This window comes from Cervus canadensis, chromosome 7 (genome assembly GCF_019320065.1).
Source record: "Cervus canadensis isolate Bull #8, Minnesota chromosome 7, ASM1932006v1, whole genome shotgun sequence".
Lineage (NCBI taxonomy): Eukaryota > Metazoa > Chordata > Mammalia > Artiodactyla > Cervidae > Cervus > Cervus canadensis.
The window spans coordinates 68,507,343-68,531,338 of record NC_057392.1 but is presented as its reverse complement, the minus strand read 5'-3'; the positions used below and the strand labels follow the sequence as shown (position 1 = coordinate 68,531,338).

General features: G+C 35.3%; 2 protein-coding genes across 7 annotated transcripts in view; one reads left to right on the top strand and one right to left on the bottom strand.

Moving 5' to 3' along the window:
• NLGN1 (neuroligin 1) overlaps positions 1–23,996 on the top strand; it is an 895,563-nt gene that overhangs the window by 448,439 nt on the left and 423,128 nt on the right. The window lies entirely within an intron of this gene.
• On the bottom strand, positions 9,490–9,894 carry LOC122444925 (small EDRK-rich factor 1). The gene has a single exon (XM_043473711.1). The coding sequence runs from the start codon at positions 9,807–9,809 to the stop codon at positions 9,621–9,623; it is 189 nt and encodes a 62-aa protein (XP_043329646.1). The 5' UTR covers positions 9,810–9,894; the 3' UTR covers positions 9,490–9,620.

The window sequence follows — 23,996 nt, the reverse complement described above, 5'->3', positions numbered from 1 at the left end:
CCATTAATTTTGTAAGTGTGCCATGGAAAATTTGAGTAGACTGAGGCATTGTTGACATATATACAACTGAAACTTTAAGTGCAAGTATAATTAACCACTTCCCGTCAGCTCTGATGGCAGGAGTCTTCTGTATGGTTTTAACTCTGCACATGCACCTCTTTTGCACCTATAAAGAGGCTGTTAAAGAGTTCTACTGGTGTAAAGGAGTTATTTTTAGAGGAACTCTGATTAAATGGGTTATGGAGGAGGGAGATGGGAAAAAATAGAGTAAAAAAGTCTGAATTGCCTTTTGAGGGGAAAAAAAATCACACAGTTTTGACTGGATATGTGGTGACAATCCTTCAGCTTCTATTGGGAGTATAACAGAAAGTGTATATAGATGATGTTTAACTAATGACACTGTTTAAATTATTTCAGAGTGGGCTGTCCATTACATGGTATAATTAGCTAGTACCAACTCCAGAGTAAGATTGTGAGTTCAGTATGCTACTTGTGAAAAGTAAATGCTACTCCATATTAAGAGACATGTTTAGCTTTATTTTAGAGACTTGGTATGAAGTAACTATAATTCCAACTGTGTTGATGCTTAACATTTATTCTTTGTATTTATTTCAGTTCATCCACACTTAAAAAAAAAAAAGATCAAAAAAAAAAAAAAAAAAAGATCTCAGTTCTAAAACTCACTTTCATCTCTTTCATCTCCTAAAGTTTTAGCATCATGGTGTATTTATTATATGAGCACTATATACCATTGTTTCAATGTCTTTAGGAAAGATACTGCCTTACCTCCAAAATGCTCCACCCTCAATGACTGTGCTGTTTTCATGAATACATGATTATAGGCAAAATTTATTGAACATATATTGTGCCAACAACCTTTCTAAGTGCTTTGACATACACTAAGTTTATTCCTGACTTCATCCTTAAGAGAGAATCCTGTTGTATTTGCCAACTTACAGATGAAAGCTTGAGACACGGAGAAATGAAGAAACTTGATGAACGTAATTTTGCTGGGAACTGGAAATTTTGAAGTTTAAATTCAGGTAGCCTGATTCCAGACTTTATCCTGAATCTTAAACATAGAGTTTTGATATTTTGAAATACAGATGCCTCTTGCAAGGATGACCTTTAATGTGGCTTCTAGACATTATTTATGCTTTAGAATGAAGGAAGGAAAGAAAACTTTGATGAATATAAATTTGACATTGGAAGAGAGATGGTTCTTGGGAATGAAATATGACAAAGAACTGAGATGCTAGAATCTGGGAAATGTAAGACCCTTAGTTGACAATTTGATTAGAAAAATGTGTGAGAGTTATCTTACGCTCTTTGTCTGAGAAGTAAGGGGTGGTAGACTCCCTCTTCAGGTGACTAGTTTAATAGTAGGCCTACACAGTTGAGAGAACCACCCCCCAAAAAACCCAGATACCTATGAATACATATGCTTCTTTTCTTTAAGCCTGACATCTGTTCTTTCATGAAGGTAATTTTGTAGTTTGGAAAGATCTGGTTGCAAGAATAATTTTGTGAAAAACTCTGCAAGTAAATAATAAGGCAGCTTGTCACTTTGAAAATTTCTAATAGTGGGGGGCAGGTATTTGAAAACAGTAATGACAGTAATTAGAGAGTCATTATTTTTCTATAGTATATAACTAATAGGAGCTAAGGCCTGGTTCTCTGTATATGAATGAGTGGATGAATAAATGAATGAATAGATAATGAAAGAGAATGGGAGAATGATGATGGTTTTTTGAAAAAGCAGTCATGTTTGGTATCATCTATTATGAGTAAAACTATTTTAGAAATTGAATTTTTGAAAATTGACTTACATAGAGTTGATTTTATATTCTCAACTAAGTTTTAGTCAATATCAAATATGAAACCTCAGCAGCATTCAATTGATTTGCTGGGTTTAGACAAAAAAAGAATCTCATGGAAGATGTTGTGCCTTTGTTAACTCATAGTCTCTGAAAGGATCACTTTTTCAATAAAGCCACATTTTCTTTAATAATATATAGTAGATTGGCAGTGGAGATTTATATAGTAGAGATGTTAATTATCTAGCATCCATTTGGGGCCAGTCTTTCTCCTGTATTTGGATATAATAGGGTTTAAATTACTTCAGAAAGGTATGCAACATTTATAATGTCTTTATGGGGAGAGGAGTAAAAATGGACAAGAGTTAAAACTTAGAAAATTCTATCATTCAGAACTGTAAGTTTCCAACTATAAATATGGAATGTTTATGTTATATGTGCAGTACTATCTTCCAACAATACAGCCTGTCTATACTGCTAGAATGATCTGAGTAGCACATGAAAGATCACTTGGTGATCAATTAAAACTCTTAAAACTGATTTATATACAAGCTGTCAAATAATATTTAAAATGCAACACTCTCCTTATCAAAGTCTGCAGAAATTATATCAGATACCAGGATAACAATCAGTCAGTTGTGCCTCCTGAATTTAGTTTCAACCTAGGAAAAATGTATTCACTCTATTGAACCAGAAAGTAAAAGCAATTTTGGCCAGAAACTTGAGGTCATACATCTAGTAAACAGGCTGCCTTAGTGAAAAGAAATATGTGCTTTCTAATATTTGCTAATTTATATGTTTTTGCACAAGGTTACTGAAACTACCAATTTGTGTCATTTATATTGTGGTTTTGGCTTTATCTACCTTTGATAGATAAACTGATTTTTATGGTAATTTTTTACCATAATTCTTTGTCCAATATAAGTTGCAAATGTATCTTTCAGATGTTAAACCAAGTATACTAGTTTTCAAGGGAACGTACAATCTATACGTATTCTCTTGCCTCATGGCTTGTTAGTAAACTATTAATTCATATTAATTATCAGGCTAAATTATCAGGCAACTGCTGATAATGGACACTGTGACCAAAGGTGGTTTATTAGGTGATGGTGGTTGGGAGGATACTTCACTCTTTGAATTGTGATAATGTACACACATTTGATTCCTAGAAAATAGTCGCCTGAAGAAGCAAGATAATGGGGACATGTGGTAGGCTGAGAAGTTTCAAATTCAGTTACTAAGAATATTTAGAGGTACATATATGTTTTCAAAGTGAGGGAACCGTGATTCATCTGTTTGAACTAAGAGTTACACTTGCTTTAGCTATTCCAACTATGGCCCTAGAGAAGGTTCTTATGTGACTTATTGCCATTTTTTAAAAAGTAGCTCACTGTCCAAAACCTTAATCCTGCATGGATAAAAGTCCAGATTTTCTACATATCTTAGAACTTTAATGTAATTTTAAAACTGTATCTTTCTAATATTTCCCAGTTACGTTCATAAATGCCATGCAATTCATATCTGTGTCTTTCTCTGCACATCAGTGATTGAGAAATGGTTAGTAAAACTGCAACAATTGGAGAGTCCTGACCTTTTTTATTAGAAGTTACAGAATCCTATGGGTCGTATTAGTGAGAAGAGGGAGAAATAGTTGATGTGGGTGAGTATGGAGAAGGTGAATGTAAGAATCTACAGGGATTGGATACCCAAAAAGTTAAGGGAAGATATCAAAGACAGTAATACTTTAAATGTTTTATCTAAGTTCAATTAATACCTATGTCTATATTGATATCATTCAGAAGCTGAAAAGTATGTTTTTGCTGCCCAGAGATTCTGGTATGTATGGCATCACATAAAGTTTACTTGGATTGTTGTTTTAAAATAATTAGGATACTGTAAATTACAAAGTTATTTATAAAGTTATATTGATCACTATTCACTGATTAGTGAATAAAACAGCACTTGTACATCTGTGTCCCTGTAGAGTGTGGTTTACACATCTTTGAGTGAGAGTAATATGGTTTTGGTTATGGCAAAAAGAAGGATTCAACCAGAAATCAGGCGGAATCTGACTGTTTAAAGCTTTACACACAAAAAAGTCTAGAGCAGTGACTGTCAAGCTTCCCCAGGCATATCAAACTTTGGTAAAAATGTGAACTTCCCCGGGTCCTATGACCATGAAAACTGGTTCCTTAGTTCTGGTGGGAAAAGACCCTTGCGTTTTGCAAACACCTCAGGTGGTCTAAGGCAGGTTTCCATTGACCATATTCCATATTTTGAGGTAACCTGGCTTCACTGGTGGCTCAGACAGTAAACCGTCTGCCTACAATCGATCCAGGTTCGATCCAGGTTTGATCCCTGGGTCGGGAAGATCCTCTGGAGAAGGAAATGGCAACCCACTCCAGTAGTATTGCCTGGAAAATTCCATGAGCAGAGTAGCATCGTAGGCTATACAGTCCATTTGGTCGCAAAGAGTCGGACACGACTGAGCGACTTCAAATTCACTTTTCACTTTCAGTCACTAGTTGGACCTAAAGCCGTAATGTTTCATGAGGCATTTGAAAAGTGGAAAGAGGAAAAGAAGGAGGGAGGGAGGCAAGAAAGGACGGAGAATTAAGAAAACAGAAAGAAAACAAAATCCTTGGAAATACCTTCAGTTGGACTAAAAGGCAAAGGTTATCAGTAGAATCTGAAAGAGCACAAGATACTGTCTCTTCTCGACTTAAAATGTCATTTTTCATATTTTTAAGTATATTTTTACTGAGTGGTATTTCAGACTTTTAAGGAACATAGCAATAGATCAGAAAAAGTTAATTCCAAGTGCAGAGGATATCATTTGGCCACACCGTTATTTTTTTAAGTGCAGATAAACGATGAGTAGCATTAAATCTGAACTTTGTAGCTTAAATGACAGAATCATGTACTGCTATTGAAATTGCTCTCAGATTTAGAATGAAATAAAAGCAATTCCTTTCAATTAGTAATTCCTCATATTTGATAAAAATGAGTGATTTCCTCAACACTGACATGAATATATGCCTTTAAAACCAGTTCCACGTATCAAAATGCTACTAGAGTGTCCATAAATTTAATGAAAATGGTAAGTAATCTTGAACATTGCCAGATGATGGTGTCTAAGATTGCAGATGTATGCTAATTAATTGCTTAAGGAAAATGTTTGGTTTTATTCCCTGGATACCAGAAACCTATAATCTTTTATTGTAAGGAAAAATGAAGGTTCTCTTTAAATCCCTTCCCAGAGCTTACCTTAAGAAGACACTTTGTTTTTGAATAGGAAATGGATGAAAAAAATCTGTCTGTAGGAAGCTGCATTTATGGGTGGTCAATAACCTAACCTGACCACATTAGTGGAAACACAGGCTCCTTCATGTGGGAAGAGACCCTCAAGAGACCCTCAAGCATGAAAGAAGATGCATTTTTCCACTCCTGCTTCCCATTTTTGTACTGGCCTCAGTGGAATTATACATTTATATAACATTATGCATTATATAATATATGTGTATATATATATATAATATATATGTATATTGCAAAAAAGCTCTAATCAATTGTCTCTTTGACTAGTGTTTTTGTTGCTGTTTGCATCAGATGCCTGACAGAGGACAAATTACAATTTCATTCTGTATCGAGAATTCCAGCAGACAGAGGCATCTGATTCAGATAAATTAAGCACACATTTGAAAGAAAGTCTTTTATTCTAGACATGGCTGACTTCATTGCTAGCTGTGATGTTCAGCAATAGATTCAGAGGCTGAGAGACAGGAAATGCTGACCAGTACAAATACATTTCAGTTTGTGAAGCATGTTGGATTATCGGAAAGTCTGTTCAGAATGCATTTCCTAGGTTTTAGCAGATATCCTTACTTTTCCATCAAAAATATCTAGTATTTACCATACACATTACCATGTGTCTCTTAAGGCCTGTTATTAAGTTATCTAAATATATTTTGCCATTATTTTTATCTCATTTGAAATTCAAACTTTTAAATAAATTTATTTCTGTATATCAAAACCCCAAACTATAAATTCCATGAAGTTAGGGGCCACATCTTTGAAAAAATCTAATAAAGTACATCTCACCTAGTTGTTGCCTGTTGAAATAATGAATACTTAATTAGCTTGAGACAGCTTGGGAAGTTAAAAAGAACTAGAAAAACATATAGGTCTAGAGGTTGGTTTTAGATAAAATTTCCTGATGGCACAGATGGCAAAGAATCTGCCTGTGATGTGGGAGACCTGGGTTCGATCCCTGGGTCAGGAAGATCCTTTGGAGAAGGGAATGGCAGCCCACTCCAGTGTTCTTGCCTGGAGAATTCCATGGACAGAGGAGCCTGGCTCCTCTGAGTCAGAAATGACTGAGCGACTAACACTTTCACTTTAGTCCCTCATTTAGTTCAGTGTTTTCTTTTTAAGACTTTTATATATATTTATTGAAGTATAATTGATATACAACATTTTATTAGTCTCAGGTATACATTGTTAATGGAGAAGAAAATGGCCCACTCTAGTATCCTTGCCTGGGAAATCCCATGCACAGAGGAGCCTGGTGGGCTACAGTCCATGGCATTGCAAAAAAGTTGGACACAACTTAGTGACTGAACAAGTATATCATTAAGGATTTAATATCTGTATATATTGCAAAGTGTATATGACAATAAGTCAGTTAACATCCCTCACCATAGAGTTATGCTTCTTTTTTTTTTTATTGTGATGGAGGCTTGGAAGATGTATTCTCTTAGCAACTTTCAGATATCAATACAGTATTATTAACTAGAGTCAATATATTGTATCTTACATCCCCAAGACTTATTTTTTAACTGGAAGTTTGTGCCTTTTAACTTCTTTCACCCATTTGCCTTACCTCCTCAACCACTTCCCCCACCATGAGCTTTTTTTTTTTTTTTAATTGAAATATAATTGCTTTACAATGTTGTGTTGGTTTCTGCCATAAATCAGCCATAAGTATACATATGTTCCCTCCCTCTTGAACCTCTCTTCTACCCTCCTCATCCCATGCCTTTAAAGTTTATATAGCAACTTCTCACTAGCTATCTCTTTTACACGTGGTAATGTATATGTTTCAGTTACTCTCTCAATTCCTCTGATCCTCTCCTTCCAAGCTTGGAGTTTTTGTTAGCTTATTTGTTTTTAGACTCCACATATAAGTGAGGTCATTGGCTTTTGTCTTCCTTTGTCTTAGCTCAGAGTTTTCTGAGAATTCCAGCAAAAAGGGGAACTGTTTAATTTTGCTCTAACAGTCCACTGAAAGGAGTACTCAGTGAGAGATTTATCTGGTTCTGAATGTAAGACTGTGTCAAGCTGGAAGATAGTTGAAACTATATAGTTTTTTGAAAGAAACAGAAACAATTTTTATGTTTCTCCTTTCTTCTATTAGCCCTTAGTGAAAATGGATAGTGTGAAATTAGATGTTTATGCACTGAGGATATTACATTGAGGAGCCACCAGAGCTAGAAAGATATTGACTATTGTTTCCCTAGGATTTAACAAAATGCTTGGCATATAAGAACATCTCAATAAATGCTGCTCGAGTTGAAATATCTCAATCTCAATTAAAAAGCAAGCTGGAGATAGTTCACTGACTTGTTCTTCAAAGCCCTACTAATAGCTCTACTAGATAACTGAATCCCAGACAACTAGGTATGGTAGAGTCATGTCTGGACCACCATCTTGATACTATATTGATACAAGCTCTCAGTTGTGTCAGACCTGCATGTTGCTGTTGTTAATACTTTTCATCTGGTACAAGAGTGGTCTTTATAGAGACCACAAGAGCATACATGTCCTGCTGCTTCAGGTGAGGTGTGAAATACCTAATCATTGTCTTGCTTTGGCTGAAAATTTGGGGGACATTACTTAGAAAATGAAAATTTGAAACTTGAGTGACATTAAAATAAAATAGAAATATTTATTATCCATAGAACTTTTTATTTTCAAACAGTCATGGCAGTTAACTGAAGTCCATGAGAAATAAAGGTGCTGGACAGCACCTTTGGCTTATATTTTAAACAAATGAAGACTGTTTGGAAGATCCACCAGGGGAGGCAGTCCAGCTGCAGCCAGGGGGGCTGGGTAAGGAAACAGGGGACTGTGATCCTGTGGGCCAGGGCATGGGAAGTTGCCTCCCTCTCATGGAAGGCAGACCCCAAGAAAGTCCCCTGGTCTGCATTCAACAGTCAGGGTGACACTTTGATTTGACAGACTGACTGGCTAGCTCTTTGGTCTGAATTGAACACGTGGGCAATAGAAGGGTCTTTACTGTGTCTTCAGGGTGGGCCTGTGCCAATGATTGAGCAAATGTGATTTAGAATGCAGTATGCGTGAGTGCTCAGTCGCTCAGTCGTGTCTGACTCTTTGAGACCCCATGGACTGTAGCCTTCCAGGCTCATCTGTCCATGAAATTCTCCAGGCAAGAATACTGGAGTGGGTTGCCATGTCCTTCTCCAGGTGATCTTCCCGACTCAGGGATCCAACGTGCAAGTTCTGCATTGATACATTGACAGACAGATTCTTTACCACTGACCCACTGTACTATAGTCTGAACTAAAATGAAGCAATAATTTCTAGAATTACACATGACTTCTGTACTGTCTTGGCTATGTTCTCTTTATCTCTGTAGGCAGGCAGGATTTCTGGGAAAATGCCTAAGTGATGACTGGATTTGTCCAATGATATCTTGATTAAACAAAATTTTGTTCCTTTTTTAAGGGGAATTTGTTTTTCTGCTACTTTTGCTATAGAAAAATGTTTTCATTTGGAGATTTTGTGTGTGTGTGTGTGTGTGTGTGTGCGTGTGTGTGTTAGCATTCTGCAGCTTCTTAGTTCCCTGAGGTCAACCAGAAGGTCCCCTGCATAAGATTCTTCAGTGTTTGGGGTGAGCCCATACGGCTTCAGGGGTAGCAGAATGACTGCTCTTTTATTCCCCCACTGAGGCCCTGCAGCTCGCTTTAAGGATTTTAGTGTTTGGTTTTTATTTGGCTTCTCTAAAAGTAAAGTTTTGAAGTGGGTTTTAAAGCTTATAATCTCACTAAGTATCTAGTTTATTTCTTTGCACAAAGGGCTTTCGCCTGAATAATGTCTGGAAATTTTCTTTATCCTTTGGAAGCTTTGTCTTTGGTTCTTTATAACACAGGGAGACAGAGGAAAGTATAGGAAGTAGGTGAAAGAGGACGTGAACCAGATCTTAGAGTTTGATGACATGATGTCAGTTACATCATATTACCATGAAATAACCCAAACCCTGACATCAACAGAGTCTGGCACACGAAGGAACTCAACTTGCTAACTGCAAAAATGCATACATTATGGATCTTAAAATATTGTAAGCTAAGGAGATGCCTTAAAAATTTTTATCAACATAATAAAAATTAGCATAGTGAAAATAACTTTTCAAAGATTTTATTATAAATCATTTAAATGATGGAGTCATGTGTAATTCTAGATGTTTTTGTTCTATATTTATATAGAACAAGACATTATTTAACACCCGTGTTTTGTTTTATTGTGGAGTTTTTGTTCTCAGTAAAAGATAAATACTTAAAAATATTGTAAATGGTTTTTTTTTTTTTTTTCATATGCATGGTTAGTGTTTTATTCTTTGAAGAATGGTTCTGAAACATCACGCTAAGTCAGGTTGGAAGGAAAAGTTTAAAATAGTTTTATAAGGATATAACATATGTACTGACTGTTCACTCTACAAAATCTTGATCATAGAGCTTATGATACACCTAGTTAGCAGTAGCACCCAGGTTTTCCAGATAGTCATTATTTTTCTCTTGTTTGCATAGACTTCTTCTCATTGGCTGCCTTCTGCTTTTGTTGCATGATCTCAGAGTCCCGCTGCTTCCTCTGAGAGGTAGTCAGGCTATCCTCTTTTCTTTTTCCCTTACTAATTTCCTGGGATTTCTTCATGTTTTTCTGGCGGGCAAGTTCTCGCTGATTTCCACGGGCCATGATGACAACCGGACCGAGCCTGGAAGAGAATGACTCGGAAAAGCAACGGCCGCCTCGCACGCTCAGCCGCCGTGCCCACGCGTTGATCTCGTAAATGTTTTTAAAGTAGTCTTTTATGCATATTAGAATGCCCTGGTCATCTGTGAAAGCCTAGTTTTCTTAAACAGTCATGACCTGGTTTCAGATATAGTATTTTCTTACTTCAGCTACATATCCTGTTTCTTGGATTGCAGACTTTGGACAGTGGCTAACTCACGCTATTGGACAATCAAGAGACTTCCTATCCTCTCCCCTCCAGCGTGTGTAGACTGTCAGCTTATTCACTTTTAAAAGAAGATCTTTTACACTTTTTGGTCTGAGACTCCTTTGACAATCTGGTGGCTCTTTTCTCAGAACAATGCCTTTTGTTCTTGTTCAGTCACTAAGCCGTATCTGACTCTTTTGCGACCCCAAGTATCCTGTGTTCATGGGATTTTCCAGGCAAGAATTCTAGAGTGGGTTGCCATTTCCTCCTCCAGTGAAACTTCCTGACCCAGGGATTTAACCCACATCTCCTGTATTGGCAGGCAGATTCTTTACCACAGAGTCACCAGGAAAGCCTATAATGTCTTTAATGCATAAAATAAAATAAGTAAAATTACAAGGAAAACCAATTATATGGAAATACAAAATGTCAAAATATTTTTAAATGTAAAGCTTAAGATTATGTGGGCATTCTTATTAACATACTGAATAACAACATCTACAAGTGGTATAATGGCAACCATCATTTCAGAGTTGTGATGAGCATAAATATTAATAATATTTTGGCATACCTGTAACAATTATCATGTGATATGACATTATTGATGCTTTCTATTGATAACAGAATTACAGTACTTCTAATACTGTTGTGGTTTATTGCCTACATTAAAAATGAAACAACGCAAAATTGCAATTAGAGGATAGTGATGATAGACATATAATCTTTTTCCTTATCCTAGTTCACAGACTTAAGTTATGAACCCCTGTCATAGAGCAGTAATAACAGCATGATCTCCACTGTGTAAAAAGGTAAAGTTTTATTACTCAAATGTTTCTAATAGGATATACATTTTGGGTAATAAATTTGCACAGATCTAATCCCATCTCTTGATTATTCCCTTTTGTGACTAGTAGAGTGTTTTTGAAAGATAATGAAAGGAGGGAGCAATCTGATTATAAATAAGAAAGCCTTTCCCAAGCCCTAAGACAGGGCCCTTTTTAACTAGTGGATTTTGAAGCGTTTAAGGCATACGTTCTCTATAGGCAATGCTCCGCAGTCATGGTTAGTAATTTTAGCAGATCATTGGGCTTTGGTTTTCAAAGACTAAGGAGTGTTGGGGAATAAACCATGTCTTCTCAGGTATTCCTGTAGCAGAGCAAAGAGCTTTCCCAAGCTTCTGCAGCCCCTGCCAGACTTGGCCAGCTAGGACACGAGCTCCACGAGAAAAGTGCAAAAGATGTTTGGCTACTGCAGAAATGTGTGCTTCTGGTGAGCTGGGTTCTAGACTGAATGTTTGTGTCCCCCCAGAATTCATGTGTTGGAATCTCAACTCCTAAAGGTGGCGGTGTTAGTAGGTGGGTCCTTTGGGAAGTGGTTAGGTAAGCTGGAGCCTTCATGAGTGGGATAAGTGCCATTAGAAAAGAAACTCCACAGAGCTTCCCAGCTGCTTCTACCATATAAGGATGCAAGAAGTCTGTGACCTGGGAGAATAGGACCTCACCAGCCCTATTGGGTCTGACTTCTGGCCTCAAGAACTGTGAGAATTAAATTTCTGTCATTTTTTTTATGATGCACAACCTGTGGCAATTTGTTAAAGCAGCCCTAACAAGCTGAGACACACCAACAGAAATTCATGAATCCACAATTATTTGTTGCACATATGGCAGTGACTTTCAGCTCCCTCTCACTTCCATTCAAACTTGACTTTCTAGACAAAATCTGTCTGGAACCTTCATTCATAAGATCTATATTTAAGTCCTGACTCTGCACTATATGCTGAATTTCCTTCACCTTTAGATCATTCATTTATAAAAATCTGGTCTGCCTTCTAAAAATATTTGTTTAAAGCATCAGGTGTAATAATGCACACAAAAGCCGTTTATTGTAACTTGTGAAACAAATGCAAATATGGGTAATAAGATGATAATAAACATAAACATACTGAACATTGTATTTGCAAATGAAAACTAATGTAGCAAGACTTTTTATTTATTCAAAACAATTTTAAACAAAAAATATGGCATCACTATTTTTTAATGAGAAAGCACTTTGGTTTTAACCCTTTGTAATCCAAAAATATTCCTGATAATGTCCTACATTTTACAGCACTGTATTTTCAATTGGTTTTAAGATATTAAACAGGCTAGTAATCCTAGATGTTAGGAAACTTCTTTCTAAAATTCTGACAGGAGTCCAATATTTTAATTGAATGTTTTATCTAATGGAATGACAGACTTATTTTCATATGATTAGCAAGCAAAAACTCAGACATGACTTTGGAAATGAAATCTAACTACCCAGTATGAAAGTAGAAGACACTTACAAAGAATTTAGTGCAAGTCCGTCTGGGAAAGATAAGAGGTTTTAAAGCTTAACATGTGCCTGAAAAGCATCTTAAAAAATTCCTGAGAAAAAATTTAAAACTGAAGATAGTGATTAATAAATATGATAATATTCTAAGTATAGTAACAGTGCCAAGGAGCTGAAAAATCAAATTGATTCCCCTGGAAGGCAGGAACATATTCAGAAATGTCAAGTAGATAGGGGTTCTTAGAGGAAATAAGATGTGTAATTTTTGAACAGTAGGCTATGACTCTTGTAGGAATGGGTAATTTTGACAGCACATTTCTGTTGGTTCTGCGTCAGAGAGGGTTAAATGACTTTTACAAAATACCTTTCCTCTTTGTAATTTAATCATTGAATATTTACATCTCACAGTTGAAATCATTTGGGGAGCTTCATTTTATTTAAAAATTTAGCAAGAATTAATTCTGATTAATTAAAATAATGTTCAGGTGTTTGCATGTATAAAATTGAAATAGAACTTTTCACTTTAGAGCAATTAATGAAAGGACTAAAACTAGACAATAATTGAAAAATTTTAGAGAGATAGTGTTGATTTACATTGCCATGAAAGAAATATAGAGCATTGCTAAAAATAGTGTGATTTTAAAAGGAATTATATGATTCCAGAGCTAGGTCAAGAAAACATAAGATAAGCCTTGGGCATCTTGTGTTGCCAGAAAATAAAAAGTTCTGAAAAAATAGGGTTTATCCAAAAGACATAACCTGAAATAGCTCCCAGTGGCTGAAGGTAGAACAACTTAACCAACAAAATGAATAGCATAAATAAATATATAAAATAAGTGAATAATTTTTATATTATACCCAAAACCTTAAATAAATATCTATAAATCCATACTGACAAAAATACGTAAGTAGGTAAATGCGTGAATGGGGTTGAAGTGACACCTTTTTCTAGAGAAGAATTTCAGTGAATAAGGGTAGAAAGAATGAATAAGAAAATCACCATTAAACCCCAAAGTAATAATTGCTTTAGTCAAGATCCCCCAAAGAATGCTAAAATTGGTGAGTAAAAGTTTAAACAGAAACTGGATATTTGTGTAGTCTCAAAGTATCCCCTCCCCAAATGTGAAATTGCAAAGCAAAAAATAATAGCATTATGATAGAGAATCCTGCTAGATATGACACTACCTTAACCAAGTGATCAAGATTAACAGCATCAGCAGTACATAATCACATGACATACCTCCACTCCACTCACTGAGAACGGCATATCACCTGTCTGGTATCTTTGCTAATAATGCAGAAACTGAAACTGATCATGAGACAACATTAGACAGACCAGCTCATGAGTCAGTCAGTTTATGAAGTAACTGACCATTACTCTTCAAAGGTGTCAAGATCATAAAAGATACAGAAAGACTGAGAAACTGTCAGAGAAGGGAGGTTGCTAAAGAGACGTGACAATTAAATTCAGTGTAGGGTTTTGGACTGGATCATGGAAAAGAAAAATTATGTTAGTGAAACAAACAGGAAAACTTGGATAAATTCTGTACTGTAGGTGAAAGTACTCATCCGGATTAATTTTTTACTTTTGACAAATGGTCTATGGTTGTATAAGATGTCAACATAAAGAGAACTTGAGTGTAGGATATATGGGAACTGCTAATTTTGAAACTCTTCTATTAAGTCTAAAATTATCTCAATATAATTTTTTTAAAAAGCTGTTATAATAAAGCTGGCATATACAAGTGTAAGGTAATGACTAACACTTATGTAGCAATATATGTCAGACACTATTTTAAATGCTTTACCTTTACTAGCTAGATAATGTTTAACATATTTTAATTGCTATTAACATAACCATTTTAAAGATGGGAAAACTGAGACAAAGAGGGGATACATTTCTTCCCAGTTATCCTTTTTGATAATGGTGAACTTAGGACTTCAACTCAGGATTGTAACTCTAGAATCTGTACTCTTAAGCCACTGTCTAATGGTCTCCAAGATAAATGACTTACCTGTAAGCTACTTCATTGGTGTCACTTTTGTTTTAAGTGCCTTGGGAATTTATTTTAGAGTTTATACCACTTAAAAAAGTTAACCTGTGTATGCTAGCTAATGTTTGTACTTTGAGAATGTCTTTGGTATTTAAAAGTTATTTAGGGTCACTAAGCTAGGTAGTTTTAAATAAAAAGTAAGGTGTGGTTTTTTAGTAATGACCTCGGCCATCTTTTGTCTTATTGTGAGTTTTATTTTTGAATTTTAAAGAGAATATTTTGATTACCTTTCTCTAATAAAATGCATGACATGGATACTGTTTTGTAACATGATTTTTGACTAAACTTATAGCATAAATATAATAGCAATAAATACTCATCTGCATCACTTGTAATAAGAGAAGCATTTAAATCTATGAATGCTTTTGACTTCATATAATCAAGCATGTGGGTTTGGATATTTGGTATTTTTTTAAGAAACAGTACCCTGTATACATGCAGTTGACCCTTGAACAATGAGATTAGGGCTGCTGACACCCCATACAATCAAAAATCAAGTATAGTATATAGTTAGCCCTCTGTATATGCAGTTTCTCTGGATTCAAGGCTCCAAACCTGTGGATTCAACCAACCTTAGGTGGTAGAAATGGAAACAAATATGTTTATATGTGGACCATTACAAATTTGTGTTACTCAAGGATCAACTGTATTTTCTTGTATCATTTTCCATCTATACATTTATTCATTCCATCTTTTTTCTCATTCATTCTTTCAAATATATTTATTTTTACCACTACACTAAAGTCTTGGACTGTGTAGATCATGACAAACTGTGGAAAACTCTTGGAGAGATGGGAATACCAGACCATCTAACCTGTCTCCTGAGAAACCTGTATGCAGGGTCAAGAAGCAACAGTTAGAACCCTATATGGACCAACTGATTGGTTCAAGATCGAGAAAGGAGTATGACAGGGCTGTCTGCTGTCACCCTCTTTGTTTAACCTATATGCTGAGCACATTGTGAGAAAAGCCAGGCTGGATGAGTTACAAACCTGAATCAAGAAAGGCAGGTGAGACATCAACAACCTTAGATGTGTGGATGATACCACTCTAATGGCAGAAAGCAAAGAGGAACTAAAGAGTCTCTTGATGAGGGTGAAGGAGGAGGGTGAAAGAGCCAGGGTTAAGACTAAATATTAAAAAGAAAAACAAAACAAAACTAAGATAATGGCATCAGGCCCCATGGCGAATAGAAGGGGGAAAGGTGGGAGTAGTGACAGATTTCCTCTTCTTGGGCTCCAAAATCACTGTGGACGGGGACTGCAGCCATGAAATCAGAAGACAATTGCTTCTTGGCAGGAAAGCAATGACAAACCTAGACAGTGTGTTGAAAAGTGGAGACATTACTCTGTGGACAAATGTCCATATAGTCAAAGCTATGGTCTTCCCAGTGGTCATGTACGGTTGTGATAGCTGAACTGTAAAGAAGGCAGAACCCCAAGGAATTGATGCCTTTGAACGGTGTTGCTGGAGAAGACTCCTGAAAGTCCCTTGGGTGGCAAGGAGATGAAACCAGTCAATGTAAAGGGAGATCAACCCTAAATATTCACTGGAAGGACTGAGGCTGAAGCTGAAGCTCCAGTATTTTGATCATCTGATGCAAACAGACGACTCATTGGAAAAATCTCTGATGCTGGGACAGATAGAGGGCAGAAGGAGAAGAGTGTGTCAGGGGATGAGATGGCTGGACGGCATCACCGATGCAATGAACATGAACTTCAGCAAACTCCAGGAGATGGGGAGGGACAAGGCGGCCTGGTGTGCTGCAGTCCATGGGGTCACACAGAGTCAGACACAACTGAATGACTGAACAATAACACTAGTGTCAGACATTATTCTAGGTGCTAGAAGTATAGCAAACAAAAAAGAAGTTATCCTCTATACCCTAGCATGTATGCTAAGTCACTTCAGTCATGCCTGATTCTGCAACACTATGGTCTATAGCCCACCAGGCTCCTCTGTCCATGGGATCCTCCAGGCAAGAACACTGGAGTCGGTTGCCATGCCCTCTTCCAGGACATCTTCCTGACCCAGGGATCAAACCTTCATCTCCCTCAGCTCCTGTGTTGCAGGTAGGTTCTTTACAGCTGAGACACCCAGGAAGCCTATCCTGTACCTTTAAGGATCTCATGTTCTTTAGGATAAATGCCTGGAAGTAGAATTTTGAGTCAACAGTTATATGGATATTAACATATTTTGACTGATTTGCCACATTATTGTCTAAAGAAGTTGTGGCAATTTATAATCAGGAATATTTTAAACAGTCCTGCCAAATGGATTCTCCAGTATTTTCTTCTCTGTTTTTTGGATTGAATGATTTCTGTTGATCAATTTTAAAATTCACTGAATTTTCATCATATAATAACATAGAAATTTTATCTTAGATATTATATTTTTCAGTTCAAAAAATTCATGTTTTGGACAGTGTCTGTTTCCCAGCTGATGTACCTTATTATTCCATTAACGCTGAGTATAGTGTCTTTAAATCCTTGAGCAGAGTTATAATAGCAGTTTAAAATCCTCTTCTATTCATCTTTACCCTGCAGTACTTCAGAATCAGCCTTCATTAGTTGCCTCTTTATTGAGTATAGATCACATTTTCCTATTCTTCTAATATAATTTCAGTTATATCAATGAACATCATGAATGATATATTGTAGAGACTCTTGATTCTATTATGTTCTTCCACATATATGCATACCTTTGCAGATGTTGTCCAGTGTCTTCAGATAGTTTTGTGTGGTTTATAATTGCCAGAATTTATAGTTGTCACATTTGGGATAGTTATTCCAATAAGAGCCACTTGGCTATGGCCAGAAGCATAATTTCCACGTAAACTGATTCTTGAAAGCATTTTTCAGATGTATTTTAAAATGCTTTGAACTTTAGAATAGTATTTTGCAGACAGATCATCACTGGATAGATAAATTCTCTAGACTTTGTTTACTTTAATTACTTTGTACCCATAATCTATAAGTAAATATGCTTTTTTCTTTATAATTTTTAACCCTATTAATGTGTTTGATAATCCAAAGAGGTTTTCTTTCTCATGAAATTAGATCAACATTAAAAAATGATGAAGTTGCATTGCCTTTACAAAGAATTCCTGCTCTGTAATTGACAAGAATTCTCTAGGGGAGATAGAATTATAAATTGATTTTTTTTTTTAATTAAAAATAAGGCTGAAAAATCAGACAGAAGAGATCAACTTCAATTTATGACTTTTTTTCCTTGAACCCAATTTCTATTTCTGGGCATACTAAAACCACCTGTCCTAATTAATCTGAAAGTTTTACCCTTATGTGCTATTTGTAATGCAGCATATTAGAATATAGATTGTTTCAGATTTATGGCCTGCCCTACATCTGTTCATAGTGATCTTCAGGTAAAAAATAGAAATATAGAACTTTCTGTACTGTCTACTAACATATTGTTAACAGTGAACGATGGGAAGTTCTGATTTAGGTTACTTAATAAGGAATGACAAACTTTGCAATGAGCTGAAATTTTTATACCCACATATATCCATAGCACTCAGAGGAAACTAAAAGGAAGTTCCCCATATATATATATATATATACATAAGACCCTACATTCTCTCTGTATACTTATTTTTATCTCATATAAATTAAAATCAGATCAACACATATATAATCTACCATGCAATAAAAGTCAGCTGAACTGTCACAATGTTCATGTTCAATCTTCATGGCTGAAGATCAGCCCTATGGAATCTAGCAAATATTAATGTTTTACTGTGAAATTATGTTATGCCTTTTCCCCTGACCTCAATTTCATTCTTAAAAGTGGTTTTTAAAATCAACTCCCCACACAATGTAGAACAATATTCATATCATGTATTCTGTTATTTTTTAATAAATGTATTATATCTATCCAGCTCATTTGAAGCACTTTATTTAATGAAAGTCAAAGTATTTGTACTAGGTACAGTATGTAATTGAGAAGTGAAGGAATGCATTTATTTTCACTGCTATATTATAGTTTGAAAGTAAAGGAAATATTTTAAGGTATATTGCAAAGCTAAAATACTTAACATGATAAATGCTATATGGGTTAGCCTAGAAATAGATCCTGTTACATGTAAGAATCTGATATATGTATCATATTAAATACATGATAAATAGGAATTTTAAATCATTAATAAAAAGAAGGTCATTTAATAATTGATTAAGGGATAATTATCTAAAGGAAATAAAATGTATGTTACCATTGTCAATTCACTAAATATTCAGTTAAACACTTGAATATTTTTAAAATGTTAAAAATCAAAACTCAGGAAACAGAGAAAACCCAGGGAAGAAATAAACTGCAGAGAAAAATTTAATTTTTTGAGATATAACTTTTAGCAAATGTTAAAAGAATACAAATCTTGATTACCAAAGCATTCAGATACTGAAATGTATTAAATCTCAGAAGATAAATGGACAAAGACATTATATAATCACTACCAGAAATGTAATTAATCTATAAGAAAAATTAAACCCTTCTATATTTAAAGACCTGTATATTGAAATGACAGTAAAGATCTATTTCCAGTCCCCAAATCAATAACTGTTAAATAATAATAATATCATATAGTATCTGGTATATTATGATTGGTAAAAAAATTTTTAGAGAGTAATTGGAAATTTGTACCAGTAATCATATACATAATAACCTTACTTATTATTATTTCCTTTAAAAGAATGCATTAATAGGAAAGAATCCAAAATATGAAAAAATATATACTGTAGGGATTTTTTTTCAATGTTATTTAAGACAGAAGTATTTCATATCACCTAGAGGCCATAGCTCAGATGGTAAATAATCTGCCTGCAATGTAGGAGACCCAGGTTGGATCCCTGGGTCGGGAAGATCCTCTGGAGAAGGGAATGGCAGCCCACTCCAATATTCTTGCCTAGAGAATTCCATGGACAGAGGAGCCTGGCAGGGTACAGTCCGTGAGGTCATAAAGAGTTGGACGTGACTGAGTGACTAATGCTTTCACTTTCACTAGAACCCATCAATAGTGAATTATTCAGGTAAGTTATGGTACATCCACATAGGCTCCTATACAGCCATTACAAATAATGGTCACTAGACCCTGTAAGGTCATGGTGTCTTATTTATTATATAATGCAAAATGAAATATCAGCATGTAAAATGGTAAAAACAGAATTATTACATCTATGTAAAAGAAGGACACTTAAAAATAAAATGAAAGTAAATACTTCCAAATTGTAAAATTGTGTACATTATGGAGACACCATGAGTAATCTTTTACTTCCTTCTTCTTCTGCTCAAATTTACTCTTATTTGAATATTACTCTTTAACTACGAAAACAGCTGCTAAGTATACAGTTTTAAAAATTTGCATCTTGAGTACCAGATATACCCTAATGTGTATTCTACATTTTTAATAGTTTCATCAATTTTACCAATTATTATTTGTCTTTTCTTATGAGGACAAAGGGGCTTCACTGATAGCTCAGTTGCTAAAGAATCTGTCTGCAGTTTGTGAGACCTGGGTTTGATCACTGGGTTGGGAAGATCCCCTGGAGAAGGGCAAGGCTACCCACTCCAGTATCCTGGCTTGGGAAATTCCATGGACTGTAGAGTCCATGGAGTCACAAAGAGTCGGACATACTGAGCAAATTTCACTTTCATGTTTACTTTGACTTTCATGAACACAAAGAGTATTCAACAGGAGGCAAGTGCAGGCAACCCTCTGGTTCTCAAGATTTCCATAGCACATAAATTATAAACAGCCATTCCTTTCTCCAGGGGATTTTCCCAACCCAGGGATCAAACCTGAGTCTCCTGCTAAAGGCAGAGTCTTTACCATCTTAGCCACCAGGGAAGCCCCCTTAAACTCTACATAGAGCAAAAATATTTTAGAAGCAAAAATAATTTTAATAATTCATTTTGCCAGTAAAATCTAAAATAGGGATGAGTCTAAAGATCAAAATGACAGACAAAATTCTTCAGCTATATAAATATCAACTTGGTGTCTCAACTCAGAAAATTCCTGGAAAGAAAGTAGCCTCCTGACTTCACAGTAAGTGAGGTAATATGTGCATGACCAGAAACAATTCAAACTAATAAAAATACCCGTCAACCCCCTGCATGCTTTTGCAGTCGTGCTATGTTTATGATTCTCGTCATACTGTAAAATAGACTAAACATAGAAGAGTTCAAGGAAAAATGGATTTTTAAAAATATGGCTCTCTTATCTGATTAGATTTCACAATTTTTCAGAGACAAAATGTCTTTACACTTCTTTGTCACCAGAGTAAGTCTTGGGATATTAGCCGTCCAGTGTGTATATCAAAAGTTGAATAGTCAAAATTCATCATTACCATTTATTTTTTAAGGCATAGATTCTTCATCTCATTTCGGGCAAAATGTATTTCTTCATAATCTTTAAGCAACATTGTTTTGGAAAGATTGAAGACACCATCCAAGAGTGGGAATACATATATTTCTCTTCTCAGGACTTGATCACATTTAAGAAACTTTAACTGGGGGGACTGTGACTCTGGCTTTGTTTCTTAGATCACAGTAGCTTTGGAAGCCTAAGGAGTTCAAAATTCACATCTCATACATATTTTCTCAATTTTGTTTCTTTATCTTTCACCACTGGAGCTAAATGCTGACTGTAAAGTCAAAATCCAGTCAAAATGTGGACTTAGCATGTCTAGTACTCATGATAAAATTATTTGGTAAATTTTGTATAAAATATCAAATATTTTATATTTAGAGCTGGAACAAGTCATGAAAATTGTCACCTAGTTCCCATTCTCTACCTCACTAAAATTTTTGAAAGCTTTAAGTGACTTACTGAAGGACCATAGCTAATTAGAGGCAATGTTCTGACAGAAAACCCAAATATCTCAACTCCTGCTCAGTGCTCTATCCAATACTTTATGTTGCTACTGAGGACAATTTTAATTCTAATTTTCCAAGGTTAGATTTAAAGCACAATCATTTTCAAAATATACTAGGGAAACATATTTTTTTGATTTCTAAAAATAACCAGCTCTAAAGTAGATTTTTCCATTTTATCTTAATAACTACTTTTAAATTAACAATCTGCTTTTATAAAAATGTCACTCTCAAAATTTCAAAACAGAAATATTACAAAAACACTTTGACCACTAGTGTCATCACCAAAATATGCATTCTTTTCGATGAAGTAGTTTATAAACTTTAGTTAGAACTTTCTAAGTGATTTTTTAACTGATATTCTAAGTAAATCTCATTCCTAAGGTAATGCAGATATTTAGCATCAGTAGGAAATATTTATTGCCAGTGACAGTGGAACATGTTGGTGTATGTGATCTGCATACAGGAGGCAGGGAATAAAATCTTTGTGATTCACAATACCCTCTTTATTTTATTCCCAGGACTCTCAATTATCAGCATATCTGAACCTCCCAGTCCAATAATAATTGATTTAATAATAGCTATCCTAAAGCAAAATAAGATACTGAAGTGCTTCTTAATATCACAGATAAACTAAATAGTGTTGAACATATTTTTGTGTTATGCTCATTTCAATATAGGCTAATCTTTTAAATATATAGTGAACGTATATTATGCTATGAAATTTTATGAATATGATTCCTCGAACTTCTGTCTAAAATAGTAGATAGCAGAAAGTTTTTATGAAGTGTGTTTTTCTCTACATTATATTACTACATGATTATTTTTTTTCAGATGTTGAAGAGGGCATTGTGATTTTGGGGAGTAGTTCAACTCTGCAATGTCCCAGTTTAAACCAAGACTCAGAAGTCAGTCCTTTCATTACCTCATTTGTCATTTGTGCATGGATTATTGACATCAGATCATTTACAAGACATGCACAAAGGCAGCGTTGTCATGACTTAGTTGTTAATCAACTGCTCTGGCTGGAAACTTCCTCTTATTAGGGCAGAATACTACATTTCACTTCAGCTATAGAAATATTTTGTTTGTATTCACTATTTGCATGTAGAATCATTTTGAAACTAAAATTGAAGGCTTCTAATTTTGTGCAGAATGACAGCTATGTGTTTCCATAAATGTCTGAGCATTTTGATATGAAACTATTATTTCTCATCTGAAGTCATAATTGTTCAGTGTGAAAGTAGGACATGGGGATGAATAATAATAATAATTTGCCTTTCTGAGATCATGATGATAATAAGCATAATTTTCAGAGCTGCATATAAGCAAAAGGAGCTTTGACTATAGGCAGCAAGACAAGATGGTTATTGAGGGGAGGAGGTTTGTGAATTGCTGACAGGTGAGTTACCCATCTTTGAGGCCATCTTGCTTCTCTGTTCTTTTTCTATATAACTGCAGCCTCTAGCCAGCTACCTGCTGCTCCTTTACTGGAGACTGTGACAAAGAAACCAAAATAGAGCCAGAGTAGGAATCCCAAAGGGTTAATTTAATACCTTTTATTGTAAAGCTTGGTGGCATGACCACTTAGCTGTGACATGCCCATTTTTTAAGCAATCTGTTTCTGTTTAGAAGGATCCATTTCTCTGGGTTGTCAAGAAGTAAAAAGATTTTTTTTGTGGTTGTTAAATGATGTTTTAAATCCTGCCAATTTTATGTTAAAAAAGGTAGCTAAGATGGTTGAGACTGAAAGACAGTGAAACATCCAAAGGAATAAAAGAACCCAGCAAACATAAGGTCTGGCAACAACCATGATAGCTGTTTGGCTGGCAGTAGCAGTAATAAGGACTAGTTGTACTGGTTGAGAAAGCTGTTTAATTCAGATGCATCCAACAAAATACACACCCTTTGAAAGAGATATGGTGTATAAATTTACACTTTGAAAAGCACCATCACTAACTCCAATTCTGAATGATTCGAAAAAAAAAAAAAAGCAACATTTGAATTCTTCAATCTCATAGACATAAGAAAAAGCGTGTCGAATTGCAGAAATCAGGAGAGATTTTGCCAAAAATAAAATGTTCATTGTTTTTGTGTATGTGTGCATGAGCATGTGTCTGTATGTGTTTAAGTAAAATTGTACGAGTTTATTTGGGCTCAGGATCATTTTCTGGTGACAAGTCATCATTTTCAGTTATTCCACTTAGCTATAAGGTCTATAGAGTAGAAATCTGCAGCCAAGCTGTCCCCTTTAGTATTCTGTGTTAACCTGGACTGTGAGAGGAAATTCCCTTTTAAAAGGGATAGTATATTACCATTCACACAGGAAACTGTCTTTCATGTGTTCAGACCCCAAAACTGACCCTCATTCCTGGAACCTACCCCCTTAGATTTTCAGAGAATGGTGAGAGGTTTGTTCAGAACCACCCACACATGCTTGTCTATTTCTTGAATGATCAACAGAATGCATTTGTGAAAAGGCTGCCTGGGTCAGAAATGGAGCCTGTGGCTTGGATACAGAGATGCGAGATGCTCCTCAGTGCAAAATCTCTCTGACGTTTATGGATATTGCATTAGCATTGCACACAAAATGTTCAACTCTTTCTCTTCAACCCTTTTCCCTGACCCCAGACAAATGCTTTCTGGAGATATAAATGTGTGAAAGGTGGTCATCTATATAAACCTGAAGAAATA